Source organism: Apiospora phragmitis (assembly GCF_038363925.1).
Source record: "Apiospora phragmitis strain CBS 135458 chromosome Unknown utg000010l:1.0-9815664.0:1.0-9183399.0, whole genome shotgun sequence".
In the NCBI taxonomy this organism is placed as follows: domain Eukaryota; kingdom Fungi; phylum Ascomycota; class Sordariomycetes; order Amphisphaeriales; family Apiosporaceae; genus Apiospora; species Apiospora phragmitis.
Genome location: NW_027117409.1, coordinates 4,786,056 through 4,809,650, shown reverse-complemented (window position 1 = coordinate 4,809,650; position 23,595 = coordinate 4,786,056). Strand labels below are relative to the sequence as shown.

Sequence of the window (23,595 nt, the reverse complement as noted above, 5' to 3'; positions counted from 1 at the left end):
CTAAAACAACAGAGCTGGCAGGGTGTCCGACACTGCCACAGGCTCGCATCCATTCTCTCGGGGCATTTCTTCGCGACAGGGAGCTGCTTGCTCGGCACTCGGCAAGTCGGATGGATGATGACAGGCCAATTGCTCACCAGGGATGGAATGAAAGGAAGCAAGACACACAGGTATGCGCATTCGACAGACGAGATTATGGGGTTCTCCAATTGCATGTCATGAGTAAGTTCTTAAGGATGGGTTGGTTAGTGCCAGGCACAAGGTAACATAAACCGCTGTACGCCCTGGAAATGGGTGGTTGGCTGGCGACACACTCCGGCCAAGGTCACCCTTCTGCCCTGCCAATCTGCCAATCAGGGAGTGCCCCTGGCATTTCGCAAGGTGACGTCCCAACCACCTGCGAATATTCAAGATTCAGCCAACCAACACCTTGCCGTTTGCCAGATCGGTCGACTCCAGCCTTCTGAATAGTTTCAGCAAATGCCGTGTCTTCTCAAATAGTCCCAGTTGTCCAGTAAAATCGGTAGGTCTTTCCTCCTCTGCTCCTTGCTCCATCCTGCAGTCTCCCTTCCACCCGTCAAGTCCACAAGCTGTAAGGTGCAAGCAAGATCCCGCCTCTCCTTCTATACCGGCCTACCAGTGTCTTTCTTTCACTGCGTGTAAAAGAAGTGACCCATTATTATTATACTACTCATTACTGTTCTATATAAGCCCATCTCGTGAGGCTATCCTACTCTCATTACTTCAAGATGAAGGCGAACCTGTCTATGTCTCTCCTCTTCGCCGTATCTTCTTCGTTTCAGACTTCTTCTGCTCTGCCCTTTTTCCAATGGCCGCGAGGGGCTGCTGATTCGCCGCCAGCGCCGCAACTGGCGCCAAGGGCAACGTATTCGGTGGTGCCCATTGACGGAGGTGATGGTGATGGGAACGGGGACCAGGCACCACCCGCAACCACTCTGGTGGAGACCAAGACCCAGACGGTCGTCCACTCGGAGCCGACTGTGACGGATACGGTGGTGGTGACAACGGCGACACCGTCCATCACAACAAAGGTGGTCTCCGTAGTCGATCCCAGGCCAACCACTACCATTACGGCAGAACCAGAGATCACAACAACCACAGTAGTACCGCCTCCACCGCCGCCAACAACAACAACAACAACAACAGCAACAACGACTGCAATCACAACACAGGATACGGCCACAGCTCTCCCATCCAGCCCTATCAGCACAGTCAGCCCAATAACTACACAGGAGACCACCGCATCTCTCTTACCTAGCCCAACCACTACAAACAGCCCAGCCACAGCACAGGAAACGACTACGTCTCTTCCAACCAGCCCTAACAGCCCAAGCAGCTCAAGCACCACACTAGTAGAGCCTGTTCCCACTACCCCAACAGTCACCATGTCGACAACAACAACGAGCTTGGTTGCCTCGTCACCAATAGTATCGTTGTCAAGTCTAATCACCACCACCCCTACAACCAGCTTCTCCTCGACCAAGACATACGACAATGGCCAATGGCATACGAGCTACCCGGCCTGGAACGGCACAGGAGCTTATCATCGTCGTTATGTCGCCCTATAAGGAGTTTATTGCCACTTCTGACGCCAGACGGAAGACGAGATTTCATGATGCGTGGAAAGTGTGTATGATTACGATCAGTGGCCCCCGTAAGGAGGACCTTATGTAAATGATAATGTGCCAGGAATGAAAAGTTCATGGTGGAAAGTTCGCAACAGACGAACGCTTTAGTAGTTACTAATAGAAGACGAGAGTCACCTAATAATACTATTAACACGCTGCTTTGCAGCTTCATATTCGATTGGCATTAAATCAGATTGTAAAGCATTTATTCGGAGTCAATCTACGTGACTAAGCACTGCTGTAGCTATACACTTTGTACGCCTGGGTATAATCACCGTAACTGCCTGCCTCTCCTCCTTTACTCTACCTACCCCTGTGCGCCGGCTTCTGCTGAGCGGCCTCGTGGCGTCGTAGCTCCTCAGGCACGCGGCTGATACTGCTCTTGCTAAGCATTTGCTTGAGATCGTACATGACGTCGTTATCCTCGCTGGCCAGGAAGGTGATGGCCACACCGCTCTTGCCCGCACGACCAGTACGTCCGATACGATGGGTGTACGCTTCAATCGAGGAGGCCATGTTGAAGTTGACGACGAGACTTACATCGGGGACATCGAGACCACGACCCGCCAGATCCGTTGCCACCAGGACCTGCTTAGCCCCGGAACGGATCGAGGCGAGAGCTTCCTCACGCTGCTGCTGAGTCTTGGATCCATGAAGGGAGGCGGCGCTGAAACCCATATTCTGCACCTCACGAGCCACAGAGTCACAGTTGCGCTTGACGTTGACGAAGACGATGATAGGGGGCGCGAAGCCACCGTTGAGCAGGATCTCACGGAGACGCTTTTTGCGACGATCCTCGCCACTGACGAATTCAACGCGCTGTTCGACCGTCTCCACGGCCTCGCCAATGTTGCCAATGGTGACTGTAGCTGGACGGCGCAGATACTGCTTGGCAATCTTTTCGACTGCTGGAGGCATAGTAGCTGTATACATCATGGTTTGACGGTAACGGTCCTTCGCACTTAGGTGACGTCGCATGACGCTGGCGTCCTCGGCATCCTCCGTGTCAGGTTTCTCGTTGGTAACGGGCAATGCCGAGAGGATCTTGTTGACGGGCTCCTCGAAACCCATATCGATCATGCGGTCTGCTTCGTCCATGACAACGTAGCAGCACTGCGAGAATACTAGCAAGCGCCGCTCGATACAATCGAGCAGACGACCCGGTGTAGCCACGATAATCTCAGCACCGTTCCGCAGGGCAAACGCCTGTTCTTCGAGGGCGTGGCCACCTACCAGACTCACAACAGTGAGGCCCAATGGGGTTGCAAACTTCCTTGCTTCCGACTCGATTTGCTGCACCAACTCTCGAGTAGGCGCCATAATAAGCGCATATGGGCCATCGTCCTTGGTGATTTCAGTCAAAGTTGGAAGCTGAGAGATATACTCCAACATGGGTAGCAGGAAGGCAGCTGTCTTTCCGGAACCGGTGGCAGCAACACCGATGAGATCGCGAGCCTGTAGGGCAATCGGGATGGCTGCTCGCTGAATGGGTGTCGGTTCGGTGTACCCGACCTGGTCGATGATTTGCAATAAGTGTAGAGGCAAGCCCGACTCTCCCCAGTTACGCATGGGATCTGGAATATGCCCACCCTTTGAAGCGATACCGAACTCTTCCTTGAAGATGCGCCAGTCCCGCTCTCGCATGTCCGCCAGCTCCTTGAATTTCCAGTTGTTGCGTGTGCGCTTGCTCTTGGACCTTTCCTTCTGGCGTTCCATCTGTTCTAACAGCTGCCGGGCCCGCTCTTTTCCGTGCTCCGGATCGCGGTCTTCCAACATGCGCGCGCGCCTTCGATATTCCTTCTCAACTTCTGCATCATTTAGACCATCCATGACCATGGAACCGGTATAAGGAGCGTTGACTCCGGGGTTCCAGTCCTGGCTGGTGTCCTCTCTCATCGTTCCAGCCGAAGTTGAATTTTTGGCCACCGGTGCGCTTGCGCTTCTTCGAGGCCGAGAAGGTCGACTGGTTCGGCTCTGGGCCCATGTAGCGAGCTCGGACGGCGGGGTCCACGACGTGTTCAGGAGCAGGCCGGTTTTGACCTGTGTTTGGGTAAAAACCGTTTCCTTCGTTGCTTCCGCGTTGATTCGACCGTTGAGCCGAGTGGTTATCCCGATCGAACCTGTCGCCATTGGTGTAGTCGTTGGGAATACCACCGTGGCGCATTGCACGTGGACCGGTTGGGACGGCGCCACGATTGCGGTTATGGCGTTGGCCTTGACCGTAGCCCTCATGTTGGACACCGGCCGTCCATTGTCGGTTGCGCTCAGCTCTGGCCTTGCGCTGTTGTTCCAGCTTTTCTTCTTCCTTTTCGGGCCGCCTCAGCGGCCAGGCGCTCGCGTTCTGCCTTGCTGAGGAGGCGTGGCTTTTTGGCAGCCTCTTCAGCGGCCTTCTTCTCGGCTAGGAGTTCTTCGACGTCGATCGGGACTCTCTTCTTACTGCTGGTTCCGTTGGTAGCCATGTTTGTGGTAGGAAGAAGTCAAGTTGTTTACTGATCTACAATAGATCCAAATGAGTGTTGAGTGTATTAATTGAAGTTAGGTTAGGCAGTTGCCGACTGTGCATGTACGTATCTATACTTAGGTACCTCGGTGTGTCATCTGTCGGAGAAAGGTGACCAATTTATGCTTTATTGTGGCCTGGATACTTTTTTTTATAAGCCTTCAAGTTACCGCGGTCCAGCTACTCTAATCACAGTAGCTATCGTAGCATGCTAGGCTGGTATTCAGTCTAATGTTTATCCCACGTTAATTATATACGAAGTGTACGTTTAAGACGTTGGCGGACATTTATACCAGTGTACGGCTACGTTTATTCCAGTATATGGCTGATCGATACCTACATGTTATTCCGTGCGTGTACTCCGTATTCGATCCAGCCTTTTCTCCTACGGTACTGCGTGCCCTTAGTTAAACCACACATACCCCTGCACCTGAGGCTAGCGCCTACAGCTCAGGGTAGGTATGTACTTTGCTAGAGTGGGGCCCAAAAGACCTTCGACTTTCTTCGCGCATTGAATTATCGAAAGGAAGCAGCTCGTCGTCGTCGACTTTTCCATTTGCAGCAGCACAGCACGCCCGCCCACGCCCGCACGTACGCACGCAACGTCGTAACCACACACGACACGATGACCTCACGCTACGTCGAGCTGGCCAAGCAGCTGCACCCGCGGCTGCAGCGCTTCTTCGCCAAGTACCCGCCGACGCAGATCCTGCCCCGGACGACGGCCGAGAACACGATCAAGGACGGCGCCACCGCGAACCCCTTTCTGCCGCACAAGCACCCCGTCACCGGCCTCTGGCAGGACCCCGAGTTCTCGCTGCGCCGCCAGGCCGAGCTCGTCAAGCTGGCCCGGGCCGAGGGCGTCGAGGAGCTCATGCCCTTCACCCACAAGGGCACCGAGGAGCGGATACGGAAGCGTGTCGAGGAGGGCCTGCAGGTCAAGGGTACCGGTGTCGGCCAGAAGGTCAAGGGTCACCTGCACGAGCGAATGCTGGCCACCAAGTACGTTGTCCCGCAATATCTGGCAGAAAGGATCATTGGCATCTTGGGAATCGTCTCCAAGATTTTCGACCGCACGCCACTGACAACTCGTCAAGGATGGAGAAGAGGAGAACAGCCATGCTGGGTATGCCCAGGCTGGTCAGAGAATGGCGGAAAGTAGGCACTACCCGATCCCTTGACATGCATACATACAACATATTGACTAGAACCAGACCGGTACACGTGGATGGAAGAAGTTCCCCCGATAAAGAGGCCAATTCGAAATATGGCGAATGGTATCGCCAGCATCTTACGACTGTACCAAGAACACTGTATCAATATGTATCAATCCACGAGCCCAAGGACACAACCCTACTCTCGCCAATGAATAAATATGTCCTGCGTGCTGTACGAGAAATCAACATCCCATTCCCGGGCAGAACAAGGTTTGCTCAGCTATCTCCCCTGCCACACACAGACCAGTCGATCGATGCATAAGAAGTGATGCGCATGGCAACTCCATGGCATTTCTTAAACCCTTCTCACCATCTCATCTCCTTCACCAGACAACCCGGCTGCGTGTTGGCGTGGCCTTGCAAACTTACTCGACGGGTTTCGGAGTTCCCATGGTCACGTGACCCGCAAGAAACTTCCGGTGTCCAAGATTTCCAACTTTCTCCCACCCACTTACTCGAGCCTCAACGTCACACCTGCCTGATTCCCCTCCCCCAATACCACGCTTTCCCGCAATCCTGATTTCCTATTCGCCCATGACTCTTCTATAAATCGGTTCGCGTAGCTACTTACTCGGGAGGAATCAAAATATCCCACCCACCCCTTGTGACCACATTGAAACAAGCCCGCCTTTGTATCAAAGAAGAGACTGGGTGCTGGGGAACGATCTACAAAAGATTATACCGTATGAAAAAGGGAAGATAAAGAAGAAAAAGAAGAAGCAAGACACACGCACATACACACGGCCATGGCTCCAGCAAAGAAGAAGGAACCGACCCTCTTCGAGATCCTCGCCCTCAGCCCGCAGTCTCTCCAGGGCCAGGACCCACCCACGGTGTCCAAATCCGTCAAGCAGGCATATCGCCGCGCCCTGCTGAAGTACCACCCGGACAAGAACCCGCAGGCCGCTGCTGCGAAGGACAGTAACAGCAGCAGCAGCGGCGGCGCCACAAAGGCACAACCGCCGCAGCCGGCTGCCCTGTATACCGTAGACCAGATCACCCACGCCTACACCGTCCTAAGCGACACCAAGCAGCGCCGGGAATACACTCGGTCCCTGCAGACCCGGACTACTACCACGACTCACACCTCATCAACTACTACGTCGTCGTCGTCGTCGTCGAGGAACGGCAACAACACGACGCGGAGCCAGCACAGCCAACAGCACCATGAGTTCAAAACGGGCGTAGAGACCGTCGACCTCGACGACCTGTCCTGGGACGGCAAGCGCGGCATGTACTACCGGTCCTGCCGGTGCGGGCAGAAGCGGGGCTTCCGGTTCCGGGAGGACGACCTGGAGGAGTCGGGCGAGGACGGCGAGCTCATGGTCGAGTGCTCCGGCTGCAGCCTGTCGCTCAAGGTGCTGTTCGAGGAGGTGACGGAGGACGAGGACGACGAGGACGTCGAGGATGCGCCACAGCCCCAGCAGCGTTCCAGCAAAGGCAGCCGGGATGTCAAAGCGAACTCGACGAGTGGCATGGAACGGACTGTCAGCCAAGGTAGTCATGAAGGCAAGTCGGGTCGATGGAACTGGAAATTTAGTTTTGGCATCTCTATCGGAGGAGGGGTTGGGTTGAGTGCCGGCGCAAGGGCTGGAAGCTCTTAAGTTTCCTGAGAAGCACATGCGATCGGCGTTTTACGGGGAAAGGATCTGGATCTAGAGCTTGCTTTTGCGTTTTTCGGGCGTTGGCTCAAGTCGGCTTCAGTTATGAGATATGAGGATTGCAAACGAATCTCAAATGAGTACCAATAATCACTTGCATCGGCATGCCTAAATTTGCAGTGAATTACTTGCATTGTTGTTGTCCAGACGGGTTGCATTAGAGTCTAAAAGGCAAGCATACGGTGATCAACCTCCAAAAGCTATTCTTTAGCTCTTCTGCCCGTAGGAAGAGAGACATTTCCCCATCCCCAAAAGTCATGGTCTTGTTTGTATTTGCAATCGCGAAAAAAGCATGCAGAATCTCAAGTAACGAGGTTTCAAGCCGCACTCCGAAGACACCAGTATCCACCGTACCTCCCCTTCTAAATATCACAAGGTCAAGCGAAGAACAGCTTTTACTCGGCAGCCTTAGGCTCCTCTGCAGGCGCAGCCGCAGCGGCAGTCTCGCCCTTATCGGCTTCCGGGGCGGCGGCTGATGCCTCAGTTGACGGCTCGGCCTCGGACGAGGTCCAGAGAGTCTGCGTACGCAGAGATTAGCAAAACGCTCTATGCCGCGGATTTAGATATTACTTACCAAGTTGTCTCGAAGCAACTGCATGATGAGGGTCGAATCCTTGTAGCTCTCCTCACTCAGCGTGTCGAGTTCTGCATTAGTCGTTGTCAGCATATGTCATCCTCATACGTCTGGATATCGTCACGCACCAGCAATCGCATCATCGAAAGCCTGCTTGGCAAGATGGCAGGCCTGGTCTGGGGCGTTGAGGATCTCGTAGTGAAAAACGGAGAAGTTCAGAGCGAGACCCAGGCGGATGGGGTGAGTAGGAGGAAGCTCGGTTTGAGCGACCTCGGTGGCAGCCTTGTAGGCCTCGAGCGACTTGTCGGCGGACTCCTTGCGGCGGTCACCGATGGCGAACTCGGCCAGATAACGGTGGTAGTCACCCTTCATCTTGTGGTAAAAGACCTTGGACTCGCCGGACCTAGCAGACGGGATCAGGTGCTCGTCCAGAACCTCGAGGATGTCATCGCAGATCTTGGCGAGCTCAGCCTCGATCTTCTGTCGGTACTCCTTGATAAGGCCGACTTGAGACGAGTTGCCCTTGGACTCCTCCTTCTGCTCGATAGAGGTGACGATTCTCCACGAAGCGCGGCGGGCACCGATGACATTCTTGTAGGCGACCGAGAGAAGGTTGCGCTCCTCAACCGTCAGATCACGGTCCTCGGAGGCGACAACCTTCATGTTCTCGACCATCTCTATTGACCGTAGTCAGCATATCGGCCGGTCGACGCCATGGGCTCTACTGGGAACTGATCGGCGAGAAACATACCCTCGTAGCGCTCGGCCTGCTCAGCGAGCTTGGCGAGGTACACTGCATCTTCGTGACCCATCTTGTCGGAGGTTCTGTCGATACTGAGTCAGGAATGAGAACTATAGGTGGGAGTGGCGCGGTTAGCAGCGTATCTCTGATTGAAGCGACTATTGGCAATGGCAAAGATGATGTAGTGTGACAATGTTGGGGAAGTGCGCGAAGTCTTGATGGAGCCGTAAAAGGGATAATGGGCTAGTGTGGAAACGATCAATCCAGGCGCGGGTTAGGCAGGGGCAGATAGGCATTCAGTTTCAGCAGCAACAGCAGCTCGAGAAGTGAAATTCCGGGGATGGAAGTAGGCCATCGCAGGCGGTTGCCCTTGACACTCTGGCAAGATGCGCCTGAGGAAGTGACGGGCTGATTGAGAAGCACGTTACAAAGGGAGGTGAAGGCCAGTTTCCCCCGCAATGGTGGGGTTTGCGCCTACTGCCTGTGGTCTTCTTAACGCGTGAAAGGGGATGCGTGTCGCCAGTGAGAGGTGGAAGCAGCGATTTGGGAGGTACCTTTTGGGTGTTTGAGGACTGTTGAAATTGGTTGATGAGACTTGTGGTTGACGCAGGAAAAGAGTGGTTGCCGAATGAGGCGATTGTTGTGGTGGTTGATGGACGATGACGAAAGAGGGAAAGAGTTCAGGGTTGGGATCAAATCAGATGTGCAAGGCCAGTAGCAAAGGTTGATGGTGCCAGTGCCAAGAAGTACAGCCAGTAGTGTAGCAGGTAATAGTGGGATGGAGGGATGGATAATTGAATGGGAGGAGGGACTTTAGGCAGGTCTCAGGTTGGATGGATGCATTGATGTAGGTAATGAGGCAGTGACTGATCAAGTCTGTAGATTGGCGTGGGCTCGCTCGGGCTTGGGTCTTGAGGCGGGGTGGAGGGACGCATGGAAGCGAGACTCTACTGGCACTGGCAGACTGACACTGACTGGACAGACAGCAGGCAGGCAGGCAAGCAGTCCATCCATCCATTTCCCATGCTCCAAAAGGCACCACCAGCACTGGCTGGCTTAGGCTTGACGCCCAGCGAACGGGGAATGGGGAACCAAGATCAAAAGGAGGGATGTTCCCTCTCTCTTCTTCTTTCCCAAGGTTCCCAGGTCATTCATGATGGCCCAATGCCGATGCAATGCCATGCAATGTTGATTTCCTATTTACTTACTGATTGTTTCTTTACTTGTCTCGTCTGGTCTGTCCTAGGAGAAATAGGAAGATGGAAAGTCAAGTAGGCGTAGATACTCGGAAGGGGGTGGTCGCAACAGGTTTGGGGATGCACTGAAAGTGAAAGAGTCGAACGCAATTGGGAAGGGGGGATGGGATCTCAAAAAGTGGTTGTTTTGGTCTTATCTGGCTCCAGTTCTGGAGAATCGGAGGGGAGGGTTGGCGCCTGGAAATTGAGATGGGTTTGGGCTTGATTTTGTTGCTCAAGGAAACAGGAGATATGGTACATCAATTCATTTGATCAATAGATCTGTCGTGTCGGTACATCCAGAATACAGGAGGTGTCCAGGTATGGCATGGTATGACGGACACCTAATAAAAGAGATTCAATCCCCGGGGCAGTCACTGGAAGAGGGGCAAAAAAGATGTGTCCAACTACCAGGTGACCGACCGCCTGCTGGGTCAGCCTTTCCCTTCCCAGAGCCTCCTGGACTAGTGCGAATGGGATCATCGCAGGGGGCCGGCATCCAATACAACCACATACGCCTTCCCAGATACGAATCATTGGAACCACATCACGATGTCTGTAGTAAACCAAACTTGCTTCCCATATATCTCTATAGAGAGTCAATCATTCAGTACACCATTATCTCGGATTTATAGTCCGTCGTTGGTCGTCGATACACTGCCTCTTATCATTCTCGTCGGAAAGTCTTAATGTTATGGGAGACAGGCAGACAGGGGCAGGTATTTCACACCGTCCGAGGTATGGCAAACAGTCTGGTGGACTTACAATCTTATACCACAAAAACAAAACCCGCCGTCATTAACACTGGCCTGACTGAGGGCAGGAGACTGTTGTATACGTAGACGGTGCTGTAAATGCTTGCTGATGACTCCAAGGACTGACTGCACTTCCACTCTATTCTTCCTACACCGTGAGCGGTGAAATGGCTTCAGAATACTGAGCCGTCTTAACAGAGATCAATCGCATTGTTGATCTCCGGCTGTGTGCTGTTCTTCTGATGCTTGGCCTGGACTCTTTCCTTCCGTCTTCTGGGGCATCATCGCATCATGTTGAGTCCTGCCACTCCATACTCCAATTAATATGTTTCAGGAGCAGAGAAGACTCTCGAAACCGCCAATGACGTTGGTCGGTAGGGAGAAGGAGTGCACGAGCCACCTCACGATACTTGACCAGCACACCGCAGGATAGGGAAGGAAGGATAACATCTGCTGTCTTCTTACTTATGTAACGATGGGTGAATGGGAGCCTCGGGGTTCTCTTTCCGTCTGTTGCCTCGGGAGGTATGTAGAGCATTGATTCCAGAACCCGCGAAGCCGGCCATCCAGAGCTGGTCATGTGCGCATTGCTGTGGAACTCGTACGATCGTCGCTAAGAAGTCCAACAGCGAGCTCATATCTCTATGCAGAGAGCTACATATGAATCGTAGATGGTTAGTATACAATATCGCATTCACGTTCTTAATTATCAAGTGTCGAATATAACAGGGGCTGATGTGCTGGACCAGCTGAAGTCTCTAGGTAGGTACCTGTTTATGTACGAGGGATAATAGATGGGATAGCTCATAAGATCATTGGGGTTGATGCATAACATTCGTCTTATGCGTATATCGCAAACCCCCCAGCCACCAACCCCAGGTGCAAACAGCAAACTGGGAATAAGCCTCCCCGCTATTGAACTGACCCGTTCTCCCGGCATCCCCCGGCTGCAGGTGGCACCCAAGCTCCCCAATGGCCCCATCCACTGACGCAACCGCCAAAGCGAGAGACAGAGCTTCCTGAACTGCTGCCCATCCCAAAGCTGTTGCCGCCGCCTCCAGCCATCAGCCCACAACACCATTGCAATTGAATCCCATCGAGGTAAGTCGCGGGGCTAAAGAAGCCGTTCTCGTGATCCTATATGCCATCTGCGTACGCACAGGAAGACATAAGGGCCTTCCTGTCGATCACCGTCGTCTCCATCATCATTTACATACATACCTGTGCAAGTCGTCGAAGCTAATCAACAACCAATCTACCCGAAAGGCAGATCCCTCAGATCTATATTCCATCACACCACCACCACACCCGCATTTTTCTTTCAAGATGTACCGACAATCCGTCATCAAGGCCTCCAGTGGCCTCACCGCCTACGCCCCGCGCCGAGCCTTCACCACTTCGCTCCGGGTCATGTCCGAGGGTGACACCGGTGCTCCACGTCTCGGCGGTTCTAAGTAAATACAGCCAGCCCACTGCCACCCCCCCCCCCGATAGCGACACTTGTAACTAACGAATGGCTTGCCATAAAAACAGCGATGCCTTCGTGAAACGCGAGAAGGCCAACGAGGACTACAACATCAAGCTCCGCGAGAAGGAGAAGCTGTTGGAGCTCAAGAAGAAGCTCGCCCAGCAGCAGGAGCACCTCCAGCAGCTGAGCGAACACATGTAAGCTTCCAGCAGGGCTCGGCCTCTTTCTTCCGATGAAGGGGAGGAAGTCTGAAGCTCCCCTTCCTCTTCCGACTCTACAACGGGACTGGATGCTGACACAGATATCTCTTCTTTAGTGACGAGTTAACTCGCGAGCAAGGTGGCGAGCACAACTAAAACACCCATTCCTTTGTTGACCGGCCGTTCAAGTTGGGACTCTCTCTCACAAAGTGGTTGGAGGGAGTGGTTATGGAGAGGATGGTCACTGAACTTTATTGAAATACCATTGACGGCACTATTGTATCGTATGATCTCGTGAGCCGATAGAGTCGCATTTGCGTTTTCGGCCCAATAAAGATAAATCCAGCCCGCTTCTTGGGAGGATACTTCCCTAATGACCTCTGGCCCGTGCATTGTTTCTTTCCATGATCCTATCAGTACTGTTTTACCGCCCCTGGCTATAATCTGGCTGAGGGGCAAGGTGAAATATCTAGGTTAGGGCCTGATAGTGTGATCTTGTAGGTATATGGAGATACAGGTATAGAGTATAGACCACTCGAACAGCTAGTGTATTCTCTGATCCTTCCATAAGGAGATGCTCAGCCCCTGAGAATGAATCATGACGCCATGTCGTCCGAGCAAACTTCACATCCACGGTGGATTGTGCAATCAGGCAGATCTGAAGGGGGTGCTGTCGAAACAAGAGTATCCCACACGGACGAGCATCAGATATATCGAAGCTCGACAAATAAGTAGGGAATGGGGGAGATAAATATGCATATCAAGCTCCTGGGTGACGGGTCTAGTTGATGATACTAAAAAAATACACGGGCTTGTTTTACCACTGGATGTATCGACTATGTAGGAGGTAGTTTACATTCTGACAAACATGGGTGACGGAACCAAACTTGCGCAATACCCAATCAAATCATCGGGGTCCGGCATCTGCAAGAGCATCTCGTAAGCTTGAATCTATGTAGTATTACACTTCTCTGCCTGAAGATCAAAGCCCGCCTAACCTAGGCCAACATCAAAAAGTCGACCCCCTCAAAACCAACCCTCTTTACTGGGATACCCATACGCCTGTCCGTGGGGCCAACCCAGATCCGGCCCCCTGAGCGATGAAGCTAACGACGTCCTATGGTTCATCGCCGACCAATATAGGATCGGTAGAAGCTCTCCGCAGCATCGGGCTCATTTCCGCCGTATTGGTTACCGATGGTGGCGCTGGCCTTTTGCGCAGCATTCACCTTGGCTGTAAGAGTGGCGGCGTTGGTATCGATCCACTGTAGTTGTGATAGGTGTCCGTTGAGAACGCGGACAATTTGGCTCAGCTAGTTTCATGGATTAGTATCAGGAAATACAGAAACAGTTGAGCAAGGAGATACTTACTGGATCATCAGGCTTATTACCGTTGCTCAGAGAGCCCGATATGTCGTTGATCTCTTTAATCATCTTGGAGAGATCGCGGCCCATCTCGTCCAGCCGGTCAGTAAGCTTCTCGGCCAGCTTGTAAGTCTTTTCACGCTCTTGATCAGGGCCTCCCAGTTGCTCGTTGCGACCGATGTCGCGATTGAACATTGAATCAACTTCCGCCTCATACTTGTCTAACCAGCTCTCGAGTTCCTCCTGCTGGCTTTCCACAGCGACCAGTTGACGTTCTACGTCGCGGCTTGCCTTCTCGGCTTCATACGTACTCAGATAAAGCTTCTGGATCTTTTCGCCATTATCGACCAGCAGTCGATCCCATGCTGCGACCTGTGCAGCCTGATCCTTGAATTCTTTCTGGTACTTGGATAGATCAGTGGCCCATCGCGTGATGATCTCATCCATCGTCTTGTTCTTCAAGCGGGCGATTTGGGACGTAGGGCCCGTCGTCGATGCGCCCAGGTTTGCATTTGCGCTCGCATTAGTCTTTGCTGCCTCCACCGGCTTACTCTGGCCTAGAATGGACCCTGTAGCAGGTGCTGTCGTTGCAGCAGTGGCAGTAGTCGCAGGAGCAGACGAAGCTGCTGCCGATGCTGCCGGAGCAAACAGGCTGCCGGTCGCCTTAGGCGCTTCTGAAGCTGTAGCAGAGCTGGCTGGCGCAGTTGTTGCCGCCGGGGCAGCGCCTAATAAGCTAGGGGATTTTGCTGCTTCGGATGTTGCAGTAGAAACAACGGGTTTGTTCAGGCCCGAGAACATAGAGCCAGCTGAAGCTGGAGCAGTGGTAGCAGGTGTGGAGGATGCAGCCGCTGATGCTCCGGCAGTGGTAGCAGGAGCACCACCGAATAATGAACCAGCGGGTTTCGTACTGGAGGCGGTGGGTTGGCTAGACTGGGCATTCCCACCAGGGAAAATCGACGAAGTCGGCATGCTGCTTTGTGCAGCTGCAGGCTTGCCGAACAGACTGGATGAGGATGACGGAGCAGTCTCGGCGGGCTTTGGAGCGCCGAAAGGGGTAGAACTTGGAGCCGCTGCCTTTGGGGTATTCCCGAACATGGAAGGGGCCGCGCCCGATGATGCAGGTTGTGTAGATGTATTTTGAGAAGGTGTCGCTCCAACCCCGGAGAACAGACCTCCTCCTGTTTTGTTCTCCTTCTTGTCCCCTGCTGCTGCTGCTCCTCCGAACAGATTGCCCGTGGACGGTGCCCCGGCAGGTGTAGTCGAGTTCATCCCGAACAATGGCTTGGCTGGGGTCGCTGTAGTGGCAGTAGGGTTGCTCGTCGGGGTAGCTCCGAACAGTGAAGAAGTCCCTGTGCCGGAGGCTGGGGCGTTGCCGAAGAGACCACCTCCTGGTTGAGAAGTAGGTGTAGTACCGGCTGCTGGGGTCTTGCTGTCCGTGTTGCCGAATAAGCCTCCGGAGCTAGTAGCGGTCGCTGGAGGTGTAGAGGCCGCGGCGGTCGACGCCGGTGTCGAGCTGGTATTCCCAAAGAGTCCGCCAGTCGAAGCAGGCTTGCTGGCAGCACCGAATAGGGATCCGCTAGCTGCAGGTTGTTGTGTGTTGCTGTTGCTGTTGCTGTTGCTACCCGAACCAAAAAGGCCACCGCCAGTCATTCCACTAGGGGTGCTTGCGCCGGATGCTGGGGCACCACCAAACAGCGACGGCTTCGCATCAGCTGGTTTCGCAGCTGTGTTGCCAAACAAACTGCCCGGTGTTCCTGAAGCAGGGGTTGTAGAATTGTTGTTGCCGCTACCGGCGTTGCCAAAAGAGAAGCTGGGAGTAGCCGACTGTCCGCCAAACAGACCACCGCCAGTAGAAGGAGGAGTACTGGAAGCAGCAGGTGCAGAGCCGAACAGGGAGTTTGAGGCCGGCGCAGACGAGGTTGTGGCATTATTCGATTGGCCAGCCGAGCTGGCATTGCCAAAGGTAAAAGACATGTTGGGCGCGCCTGGCTGCAGCTAGGGAATGCTGCGGTGATCGAGATGGCTGGTTGGTCGGAGGAATGTGCTTCTTCTTTCGTGGCTCAGGGCGCGCTTTTCATCCCTGCGCTTGCTGTCTTGGGGGGGAAATGTAGCTTGATGCTTGATGCTGGTGGGAAAAGCAGCACTTGACCAGTTGAAGCGCGGCCTTGCGTGTTGCGAATGGAACTCAAGAAAACAGAGTCCAGTTACCACCGGCCAGCTGTACCAGTCTAGAGAAGCTGTTCCCAAGGTTGGTTCCGATCGAGTTTGCTAGGTCTGGTGGGATGCAGGTGGTCAGAATGAGACCTATCAAATAATCACAGGTCTGTTTTTGTTGATGGTGCTGGCTGTATTGATTATCACGCCCAACCTTCAAGTTACTTAGCTAAGTACTTTTTTTCCCTACGCGACAACAGAAAGAGCTTCTCAATGCTCAGCTTTCAGGGTGGACCCGCAACTTTGGAGTGCACAGGCCATCCAAAGTACCCGATCCCCCATGAGTGCTAGGCCAGTACCTTCCTGGGCCTTCTGCCATTTACCCGGCTCGGGTACATAGGTGGTTCAGGCAGGAAATCGGCTTCTTTACTTGACAACAGAAGTACCAGCTTGAGGAGTTGACCAAGGCTGTGTGCTCCGCCCGGCACTGTCCCTTGCCCTTCTAGACCACCTGAAGTACATCCTTCCGCCATCATTGCCCTGACGGTCGATCGATCTGTATCCAACTCCCGATTCACGAACAAGACCTGTCCTCCCCCTTCCTTCTATCCAGCTGCCAAGGGAGGTCGAAACCTTAGGTACCTACCTACTTGTGTCTGCCAACTATTATTCTTCCACGCGGAGATCACAAAGTTTGGCTTGCATCAGCTTTCTGGAAACAATCCCGCTTCCTTCGCTGTCCCTTGTTGATTTGACAGGGCGCCCAGCCGCTTTTGGCGCTCCTACGGCCATTTCTTTCGCCAACCTTTCCGATCTGATCACTACATAATCCTCCGGCAGCGACTTCGATTCTGTCTGTTCAGCCAAGACAATAGCCCAGACAAGTAACTGAAAATGCCCGAAGAGCGCAAGTCAGAGAGTCTTGAGGCGCCTGAGCGTAAAGGGCTCCAAGACCCCGGCGCACACGAGCTAGGTACCTACCTCTGAATGACAGCTATACCTCGTACGCCTTGCTAATCAAACTATTGATAGCCTCATCCGACTCCGAAGACCATTTCTCAGATGCGCAATCGGCTCCTTCAGAGAGTGCAGGGCCCAACTCCCCTCTGCCCAAGACCCGCGTAGAGAAAGTAGACGATGAGCCCTCCTATGGCGAGGTTCCCGGGACGGAGGCGTACTATAAACGAACTGGCGATGCCGCTCCGGATGAGATTGCCGTCATCCCCGATTTGGGGACGGAACCGTCTGCCAAAGACGCCGCCACTCCGGAGAGCCAAGCTGTTCCAAAGACAGTAGTAGATGAGACGGCCGACGCGCCAGGCTCTACCACCCAGAACTACCACGAAGATCTCCGCGCAGCAGATGCTACGCCTGATTATGTCCGCAAAGCCGATGGCACGGGTGAGGCTAGTACTCAGCCAGCCTCGCTAGAAACCACCGGACAAGCAACTGGTACGGCAGCCAAGTCCTCCTGAGCTACCTACATCGATTGACCCTACCCTCGTAGATGAAGTGCCGGAGTCTCCAGCTCAGAAGTCACCATCCAAACATCGGCGAAGGAAGTCTTCAGCGGCAAAGTCAATGGACGCTTCTGGAGAACAGACAGTAGATGGTGGCGATGAGGACAATGATGATGACTTTGGCGACGATTTTGACGATTTCGAGGAAGGCGACGAAGATGCCGATTTTGGTGACTTCGATGACGATTTCCAACAGGCAGAAGCGAACACCCCGGCTCCCCCGCCGGTAGGTGTGCCGCCTTCTGTCTCAGTACCCTCTTTTGTACGTCGAAGCTTTCATTTCCATAGTATGTGGCGCTGGGCCCTTGGGCAAATAGCTTATGATTTCCCAGCCAATATTAGATCTAGACGGTCTCGACTCCGAGGACGTTCTAGCAGCTACAGAACCCTATCTCAACGCATTGTACCCACCCGATTTAGATGAGCTCCCTGAGCTTCCTGGACCCCCTAAAGACAACCCGATATTCTTCAATCCCCGAAGTGCTTCTCTCTGGTCACAACTTGCCGCGCCCCCGCCGCTTCAGCCTCCAGACTGGATCCGGTCACGCATACGGCGGCTTTTCCTGGTCTCCCTCGGCGTGCCGGTCGATCTCGACGAGATCTTACCAGCTTCGAAACAGAAGAAGCTCGTTTTGCCATCACTGCATCGTGTCACTTCCAACGGATCTCTACGGACATCATCAGAATCCAGATCGATATCTCGGATACGAAAAAACGAAGGCAATGGCTCGTCGGTGTCTGTGGACTCCCAAGGCAAAGAAAAGCCTCGCTCGGAATCTACGCGGCGTAAAGGGCCCCTTCCTGCGCCCGAGCTGGACCTTGTTTCGGCGAGGCAGCTGTGTGCAACAACAGAAGAGGCTCTCAATGGCATGACAGATCCCGAGCTCAAGGAGCATGTGGCCAAGCTTCAGGAGATGGAAGGTTTGGCCAATGAACTCCTAGAATATTGGCAGAAACGCACCGACGAGAAGGTTGGCGACCGCGAAACATTTGAGGGTGTGATAGAAAATCTAGTCAAACATGCTCGCAAGACGAGGAAATAGGCAAGATAGAGAGGACGTTACGTTAATGGGAAATGCCAAAAGTCACCGTGCCTTCAGGTTAGGAGTTCGTTGGTCTGCTTGTCTGTGTATTGAAGTACATAAATGTTGGTATACCTACCTCGTATACGTACATCATTATACAAATCTATTGCTACTGGGCGAGGAGTGAAGTTATGCGAGGCTGGGTTTCCCACCAAACAAGGGTGAGGCGTGCAGATTCTCTGTTGCATTGTCCCATCTGCAAGACAATGCAGCTGTCGGCTTATCTTGGCTTGGCTTGGCTTGGCCTGGACTCGACTACCCCTCCCCGGGCGCTTCCCACATATGTAAAAGGCATGGTTGTCCCTTGATTCTGGCTGACATGCAGGTTACACCGCCCAGCACACAATATGGTTTTCTTAGCGGCCATGGCACTACAGCTGGTTGATTTTTTTTGGGTGATGCTGTTTCAGCCCGGCGCCTATTCATTGCTTCCCGCAACTCACTCACTTCAGGAAGGCAGGGCTCAAGTGAAGATCACCTCTTCCCTAAAGTACCTACCTCCCTGACCTTCAAGGTGTTTCTGCCACTGTACCATACGAGCCTAAACTAATTCCCTCCTTCCTGATTCGTCTGTATTATTATTATTGTCCATCCTTATCCCCAGTGTACATGTACCACAACCCGTTATAGACACACATACCAGACCAGACCACATTCTTTGCACTGATGTCGTTTCGCACGCTTCGTGCCGTGGATGCCCACATTCACCGGCTTCCTCCAGCGACTGTCCTGTCTAATAGTCACGCCTTCCGCCTCTCTTGTAGAAATCTTTGTCATCTAAACTTTCTTACTACTAGAAGGCCCTCGTCATCACTAGTCAAGTAAATTCAAAAGGCCCCATCCCATATTCCATACCCGTTCTGTCCCGCATCCGAGCGACCAAGCTAACCCCACCATCCATTTGCTTGCTCGTAGTCTTACTGCCCTTCGTCACTCCTTCGATCCCTATTCTCCCAAGGGTCTACGCCTCTCCTCCAAAACTTCCAGTCTTATCCCCAGATCTTTTGCTCGGTCTTGCTCCTACCAGAGAAGAATCAACAACATGTGCAGGCTGGCCGGTGATAGCGAGCACTTCGGCGGTGCCAACCCGGACCCTACCGTGGGCCGCGAGCTCTTGCCTACCAACGTGGTCCCGAGACACTACGATGTCACTTTGGAGCCGGACTTCGAAAAGTTCACTTTCAACGGCACTTGCGTGATAGACTTCGACGTCAAGGAGGAGTCCAAGTCGATATCCCTGCATACTCTCGAGATCGATATTCACAGTGCTCAAATCAAGGACGGAGACAAGGTCGTGACGTAAGTCGAGCTGGGCTTGGTCGAGGTGACTCTATGTCTGATGTTAGTTTTCCCTATAGCTCTTCATCGGCCATTACATACGATGGGACAAAGCAGGTCTCCACGATTGAGCTTCAGGAGGCTGTCCCGCAGGGAACCAAGACCACTCTGGAAATCAAATTTACCGGTCAGCTAAACGATCAGATGGCCGGTTTCTATCGTTCGACATATAAGAAAGCAGATGGCACCGAGGGTATGCTGGCCACCTCGCAAATGGAGGCCAACGACTGCCGCCGAGCTTTCCCCTGTTTCGACGAACCCCTCCACAAGGCAAACTTCACCGTTACACTCATTGCGGACAAGAACCTTACTTGCTTGAGTAACATGGACGTGGCTTCCGAGACCGAAGTCACTTCGGCAATCACTGGAACCACTCGAAAGGCGGTCAAGTTCAACAAGACCCCGGCCATGTCCACTTACCTCGTGGCCTTCATCATCGGCGAGCTTAACTACATTGAGACCAAGAGCTTCCGCGTGCCCATCCGGGTGTATGCGCCGCCTAGCTCGGACATTGAGCATGGTCGCTTCTCACTGGAACTTGCTGCGCGCACACTCGCGTATTACGAAAAGATATTCGATGAGAAGTTCCCTCTCCCCAAGATGGACATGGTTGCGATCCCTGATTTTGCTGCTGGTGCCATGGAGAACTGGGGCCTCATCACGTACCGAGTTGTTGATCTGCTATATGATGAGAAGACAAGCGGCGCTTCCATGAAGGAGCGCGTAGCGGAGGTTGTCCAGCACGAACTTGCTCATCAGTGGTTTGGTAACCTCGTCACAATGGACTGGTGGGAGGGTCTGTGGTTGAACGAAGGCTTCGCCACGCTGATGAGCTGGCTGAGTTGCGACAAATTCTACCCTGAATGGAAGGTATGGGAAAGCTACGTCATAGACAACCTCCAAAGTGCGCTTGGTTTGGACTCCTTGAGAAGCAGTCATCCAATCGAGGTTCCTGTCAAGCGAGCCAGTGAGGTTGATCAAATCTTTGACGCCATTTCTTACGCCAAAGGCTCTTCTGTTCTTCGCATGATTTCAACCTATTTAGGTGAGGATGTTTTCCTTGAAGGTGTCCGCAAGTATATCAAGAAGCACGCCTATGGCAACACACAGACGGACGATCTCTGGGCAGCACTGGAGGAGGCCAGTGGCAAGCCTGTCAAGGAGATCATGTCAATCTGGACCAAGAACGTCGGGTACCCCGTTGTGCAGGTCACCGAAAATGAGAAGGACAAATCTATCCATGTCAAGCAGAACCGTTTCCTTCGCACGGGCGATGTGAAGCCAGAGGAAGATCAAGTTCTGTATCCTGTCTTCCTAGGCCTTCGCTCCGCTGATGGCATTGACGAAGACCTCACTCTTTCCAAGCGCGAGGATACCTATAAATTGAAGGACCTGGACTTCTTCAAGCTCAATGCTAATCACACTAGCATTTACCGGACGTCATACACGCCAGAGCGTCTTAAGAAGCTTGGCCAGGCTGCCAAGGATGGCAAGTTGAGCGTTGAAGATCGCGCCGGAATGATTGCTGATGCGGGCGCCCTTGCAACCTCTGGTTACCAGAAAACCTCGGGTGTCTTAAACCTGTTGAAGGGATTCGATACAGAGGGATCATTCGTCGTCTGGAACGAGATCATCTCCCGGGCATCCATGGTCCAGACGGCCTGGAATTTCGAGGATGCCGCAACGAAAGACGGCCTCAATGATTTCATCAAGGACCTGGTCAGTGAAAAGGCACACAAGCTTGGTTGGACTTTCAGTGAAAACGATGGGCACATCGAGCAGCAGTTCAAGGCGATGTTGTTCGGCGTCGCCGGACTTGCTGGTGACAAGCAAATCATTGCCGCTGCTCAAGAAATGTTCAGCAAATGTATGGCTGGTGATAAATCGGCTGTTCATCCCAACATCCGGGGTAGCGTGCTTAGCATTGCCCTGAAGTATGGTGGAACGGAAGAGGTAAGCATGGCTTAAACAAATCTTGAAAAGACGGGAATTCTAATAATGAGCAGTATGATGCGGTTGTTGACTACTTCCGAAAGTCTACCAACAGCAACGAGCGCAACACAGCGCTCCGCGTATTGGGTCGTGCCAAGGATCCCCAGCTGATCCAGCGAACTCTTGATTTCATTCTGTCGGATGAGGTCAAGAGTCAAGATATCTACCTGCCGGCCAGTGGACTGCGAAGCCACCCCGAAGGCATCGAAGCACTCTTCAACTGGCTCACCAAGTCATGGCCTGGTGTCCACAAACGGCTGAGTGGGAACCCGCCCATCCTCGGCAGCATGGTAACAGTCTGCACGAGCGCCTTCACTCAGCAAGAGCAGCTCGACCGGGTTGAAGCCTTCTTCAAGGATCAGGACACGAAGGCCTTCGACCAGCCCCTGGCACAGAGCAAGGATTCCATCAGGAGCAAGATTGCCTGGGTGGCTCGTGACAGCAACGACGTGGCTACTTGGGTGAAAGAGTACAAGCGAAAGGCCCAGTTATAGGTAGGTAACCTTTAAATGCCTACCATAAGGCCTCGTTGAGATCCATTGCAGAGCATGGCATAGAGTTCACCCGTAAAGTATGGTCTTCCTTGTAAGGCTCCGCCTATACCTAGAACCGAGCCTGCCTAGCCTAGTTCCATAGGATGTTGAATCCGTCCTGGATTAACAACGCGAATACATACATACCATGCCAGATGCGAGTTGCTTGCATTCACTCACTGTATCCCAATCCAGGGGCTTTCCAATTTCCACTCGGGTTTCAAGTCTTCTAGTGAATGAAAATATAGGTATATTTTTGTGTTCTCGTCAATCGCTTTCCTAAGTAGTACTTCACTTATTGGCTGGTCATGACGGATGTTTTTGCCTTATTATATGGACAGGGAGAAAGCGTAATAACCCGCAGCAAAAAGCCGACACAACACAACTAAAGACCCGAGACTCGCTGATGAAAGAAGAAACCACTCTTCACCCACCTTCATATATAATGCCTCAAGATTGGACTGCAACATCGAAGCGGGATATTAGAGAATGACTATGGAAATAAGTCAACAGACATAAAAAACGTGCCCCCGGCCTTACGCTCAAGGAGGAGCCATATGTATCGTACTGTACAACATACAAACAAGCAAGTAACACGCATTATGCCCTTCAAGGGGAGGGGGCAGGTGTGAAAGATAACAACAAACCGTTGTATAGACAAGACCCTTTCGTAAAGGGCCTTAGGCATGCATCAGGACCAACCAAGCTTGGGAGGTTTATGACACTACTTGCCCTCTGTGCTACAATCAGCAACGCCGCCATACCATCTCGGCATCTGTACTTTTGGTCGCAGTATGGGTTGGTAGAGTAGTGCGGTCAGCTTCAACGATGCGGAACCCCCAGCCGGGCCCCCTCAACTCGGGGCCGAACCGGAGGGGTAAGATGAAGGGACACAGAAGGCACTTGGGTCTTGGGTCACATCCAAATGGCCGGCGTCGAATAATGACTACGTGTCATGCAGTCAGAACGATGGACGCAGAAGTTACTGTTTGCGTACACACGCGCACACATGCGTACATATACGTACACTTAGCAGGCAGGAGGCTAGCCACAAGGAAGACCAAACGTCGTGTGGCGTGATAGATTTTCAATGTGCATAGGGTCTAGGCCAGCGATCGTGCGGTGCAGTCCACTCTGTCGCGGCAACGGCACGACTAATCAGCCCCGAGCAAATCCAGGGTCGCCCAAACTGCATGGTAGATCAAGCATAATCTGGCCGAGCCGAAGGGCAAACCCGCCGCAACATCATGCGATGGGCTGCTGGATGGCACTGGCGGTGTCCACTTGGATCTTTCGACGTCAGCCCCGCTCTGGCTGGCGCTCCGGGTGAAGAAGGAAGCAGAATGAAGCGAGAGAGACAGTCAGTCAAGCCATCCGGCTCGACGGATCCAATATTAACCCCGAAGGTACGGACCGAATGAGTGGTGTGATCTGGAGGTCAATGGCAACACTGAAGGTGGCGCTGCCCGGAAAGTCCTCTCTGTCTCGGACCTGGACGACGGAGTCCATAGTCGCGAGGACTACAAACTACGGAAGACAAGGAAACAATCCCACCATTTTATACTAGGAAGAATTCAGAGGACTGCGATGAACTGGGACTCTAGGAG

The 23,595-nt window shown here is 53.1% G+C and overlaps 8 protein-coding genes across 8 annotated transcripts; 5 read left to right on the top strand and 3 right to left on the bottom strand.

The window, feature by feature from the left end:
• Positions 1 to 799: 799 nt before the first annotated feature.
• On the bottom strand, positions 800 to 4,108 carry PG994_011224 (DEAD-like helicase; the record flags this gene model as incomplete). The annotated part of the gene is made up of 6 exons (XM_066862633.1): positions 800 to 1,221; positions 1,276 to 1,287; positions 1,512 to 1,583; positions 1,961 to 3,457; positions 3,510 to 3,998; positions 4,087 to 4,108. The coding sequence occupies 6 exons, from the start codon at positions 4,106 to 4,108 to the stop codon at positions 800 to 802; spliced, it is 2,514 nt and encodes an 837-aa protein (XP_066711743.1).
• A 666-nt stretch (positions 4,109 to 4,774) lies between these two features.
• PG994_011223 (mitochondrial 54S ribosomal protein mL59) lies at positions 4,775 to 5,399 on the top strand (the record flags this gene model as incomplete). The annotated part of the gene is made up of 3 exons (XM_066862632.1): positions 4,775 to 5,151; positions 5,247 to 5,307; positions 5,364 to 5,399. The coding sequence occupies 3 exons, from the start codon at positions 4,775 to 4,777 to the stop codon at positions 5,397 to 5,399; spliced, it is 474 nt and encodes a 157-aa protein (XP_066711742.1).
• Positions 5,400 to 6,112: 713 nt separating this feature from the next.
• Positions 6,113 to 6,970, top strand: PG994_011222 (uncharacterized protein; the record flags this gene model as incomplete). Its single annotated transcript, XM_066862631.1, has 1 exon — positions 6,113 to 6,970. One exon carries the CDS (start codon positions 6,113 to 6,115, stop codon positions 6,968 to 6,970), a length of 858 nt encoding a protein of 285 aa, XP_066711741.1.
• A 452-nt stretch (positions 6,971 to 7,422) lies between these two features.
• On the bottom strand, positions 7,423 to 8,437 carry PG994_011221 (14-3-3 protein 7; the record flags this gene model as incomplete). The annotated part of the gene is made up of 4 exons (XM_066862630.1): positions 7,423 to 7,545; positions 7,602 to 7,672; positions 7,730 to 8,278; positions 8,353 to 8,437. Coding segments are annotated over 4 exons (828 nt in total), but the record flags the coding sequence as incomplete, so codon positions are not given.
• Positions 8,438 to 11,659: 3,222 nt separating this feature from the next.
• PG994_011220 (ATPase inhibitor- IATP- mitochondria) lies at positions 11,660 to 12,002 on the top strand (the record flags this gene model as incomplete). The annotated part of the gene is made up of 2 exons (XM_066862629.1): positions 11,660 to 11,787; positions 11,867 to 12,002. 2 exons carry the CDS (start codon positions 11,660 to 11,662, stop codon positions 12,000 to 12,002), a joined length of 264 nt encoding a protein of 87 aa, XP_066711739.1.
• Positions 12,003 to 13,125: 1,123 nt separating this feature from the next.
• Positions 13,126 to 15,340, bottom strand: PG994_011219 (uncharacterized protein; the record flags this gene model as incomplete). The annotated part of the gene is made up of 2 exons (XM_066862628.1): positions 13,126 to 13,314; positions 13,373 to 15,340. The coding sequence occupies 2 exons, from the start codon at positions 15,338 to 15,340 to the stop codon at positions 13,126 to 13,128; spliced, it is 2,157 nt and encodes a 718-aa protein (XP_066711738.1).
• Positions 15,341 to 16,414: 1,074 nt separating this feature from the next.
• PG994_011218 (uncharacterized protein) lies at positions 16,415 to 18,083 on the top strand (the record flags this gene model as incomplete). Its single annotated transcript, XM_066862627.1, has 4 exons — positions 16,415 to 16,493; positions 16,553 to 16,972; positions 17,028 to 17,302; positions 17,373 to 18,083. 4 exons carry the CDS (start codon positions 16,415 to 16,417, stop codon positions 18,081 to 18,083), a joined length of 1,485 nt encoding a protein of 494 aa, XP_066711737.1.
• Positions 18,084 to 19,167: 1,084 nt separating this feature from the next.
• On the top strand, positions 19,168 to 21,949 carry PG994_011217 (uncharacterized protein; the record flags this gene model as incomplete). The annotated part of the gene is made up of 3 exons (XM_066862626.1): positions 19,168 to 19,424; positions 19,484 to 21,416; positions 21,470 to 21,949. 3 exons carry the CDS (start codon positions 19,168 to 19,170, stop codon positions 21,947 to 21,949), a joined length of 2,670 nt encoding a protein of 889 aa, XP_066711736.1.
• Positions 21,950 to 23,595: the final 1,646 nt, after the last annotated feature.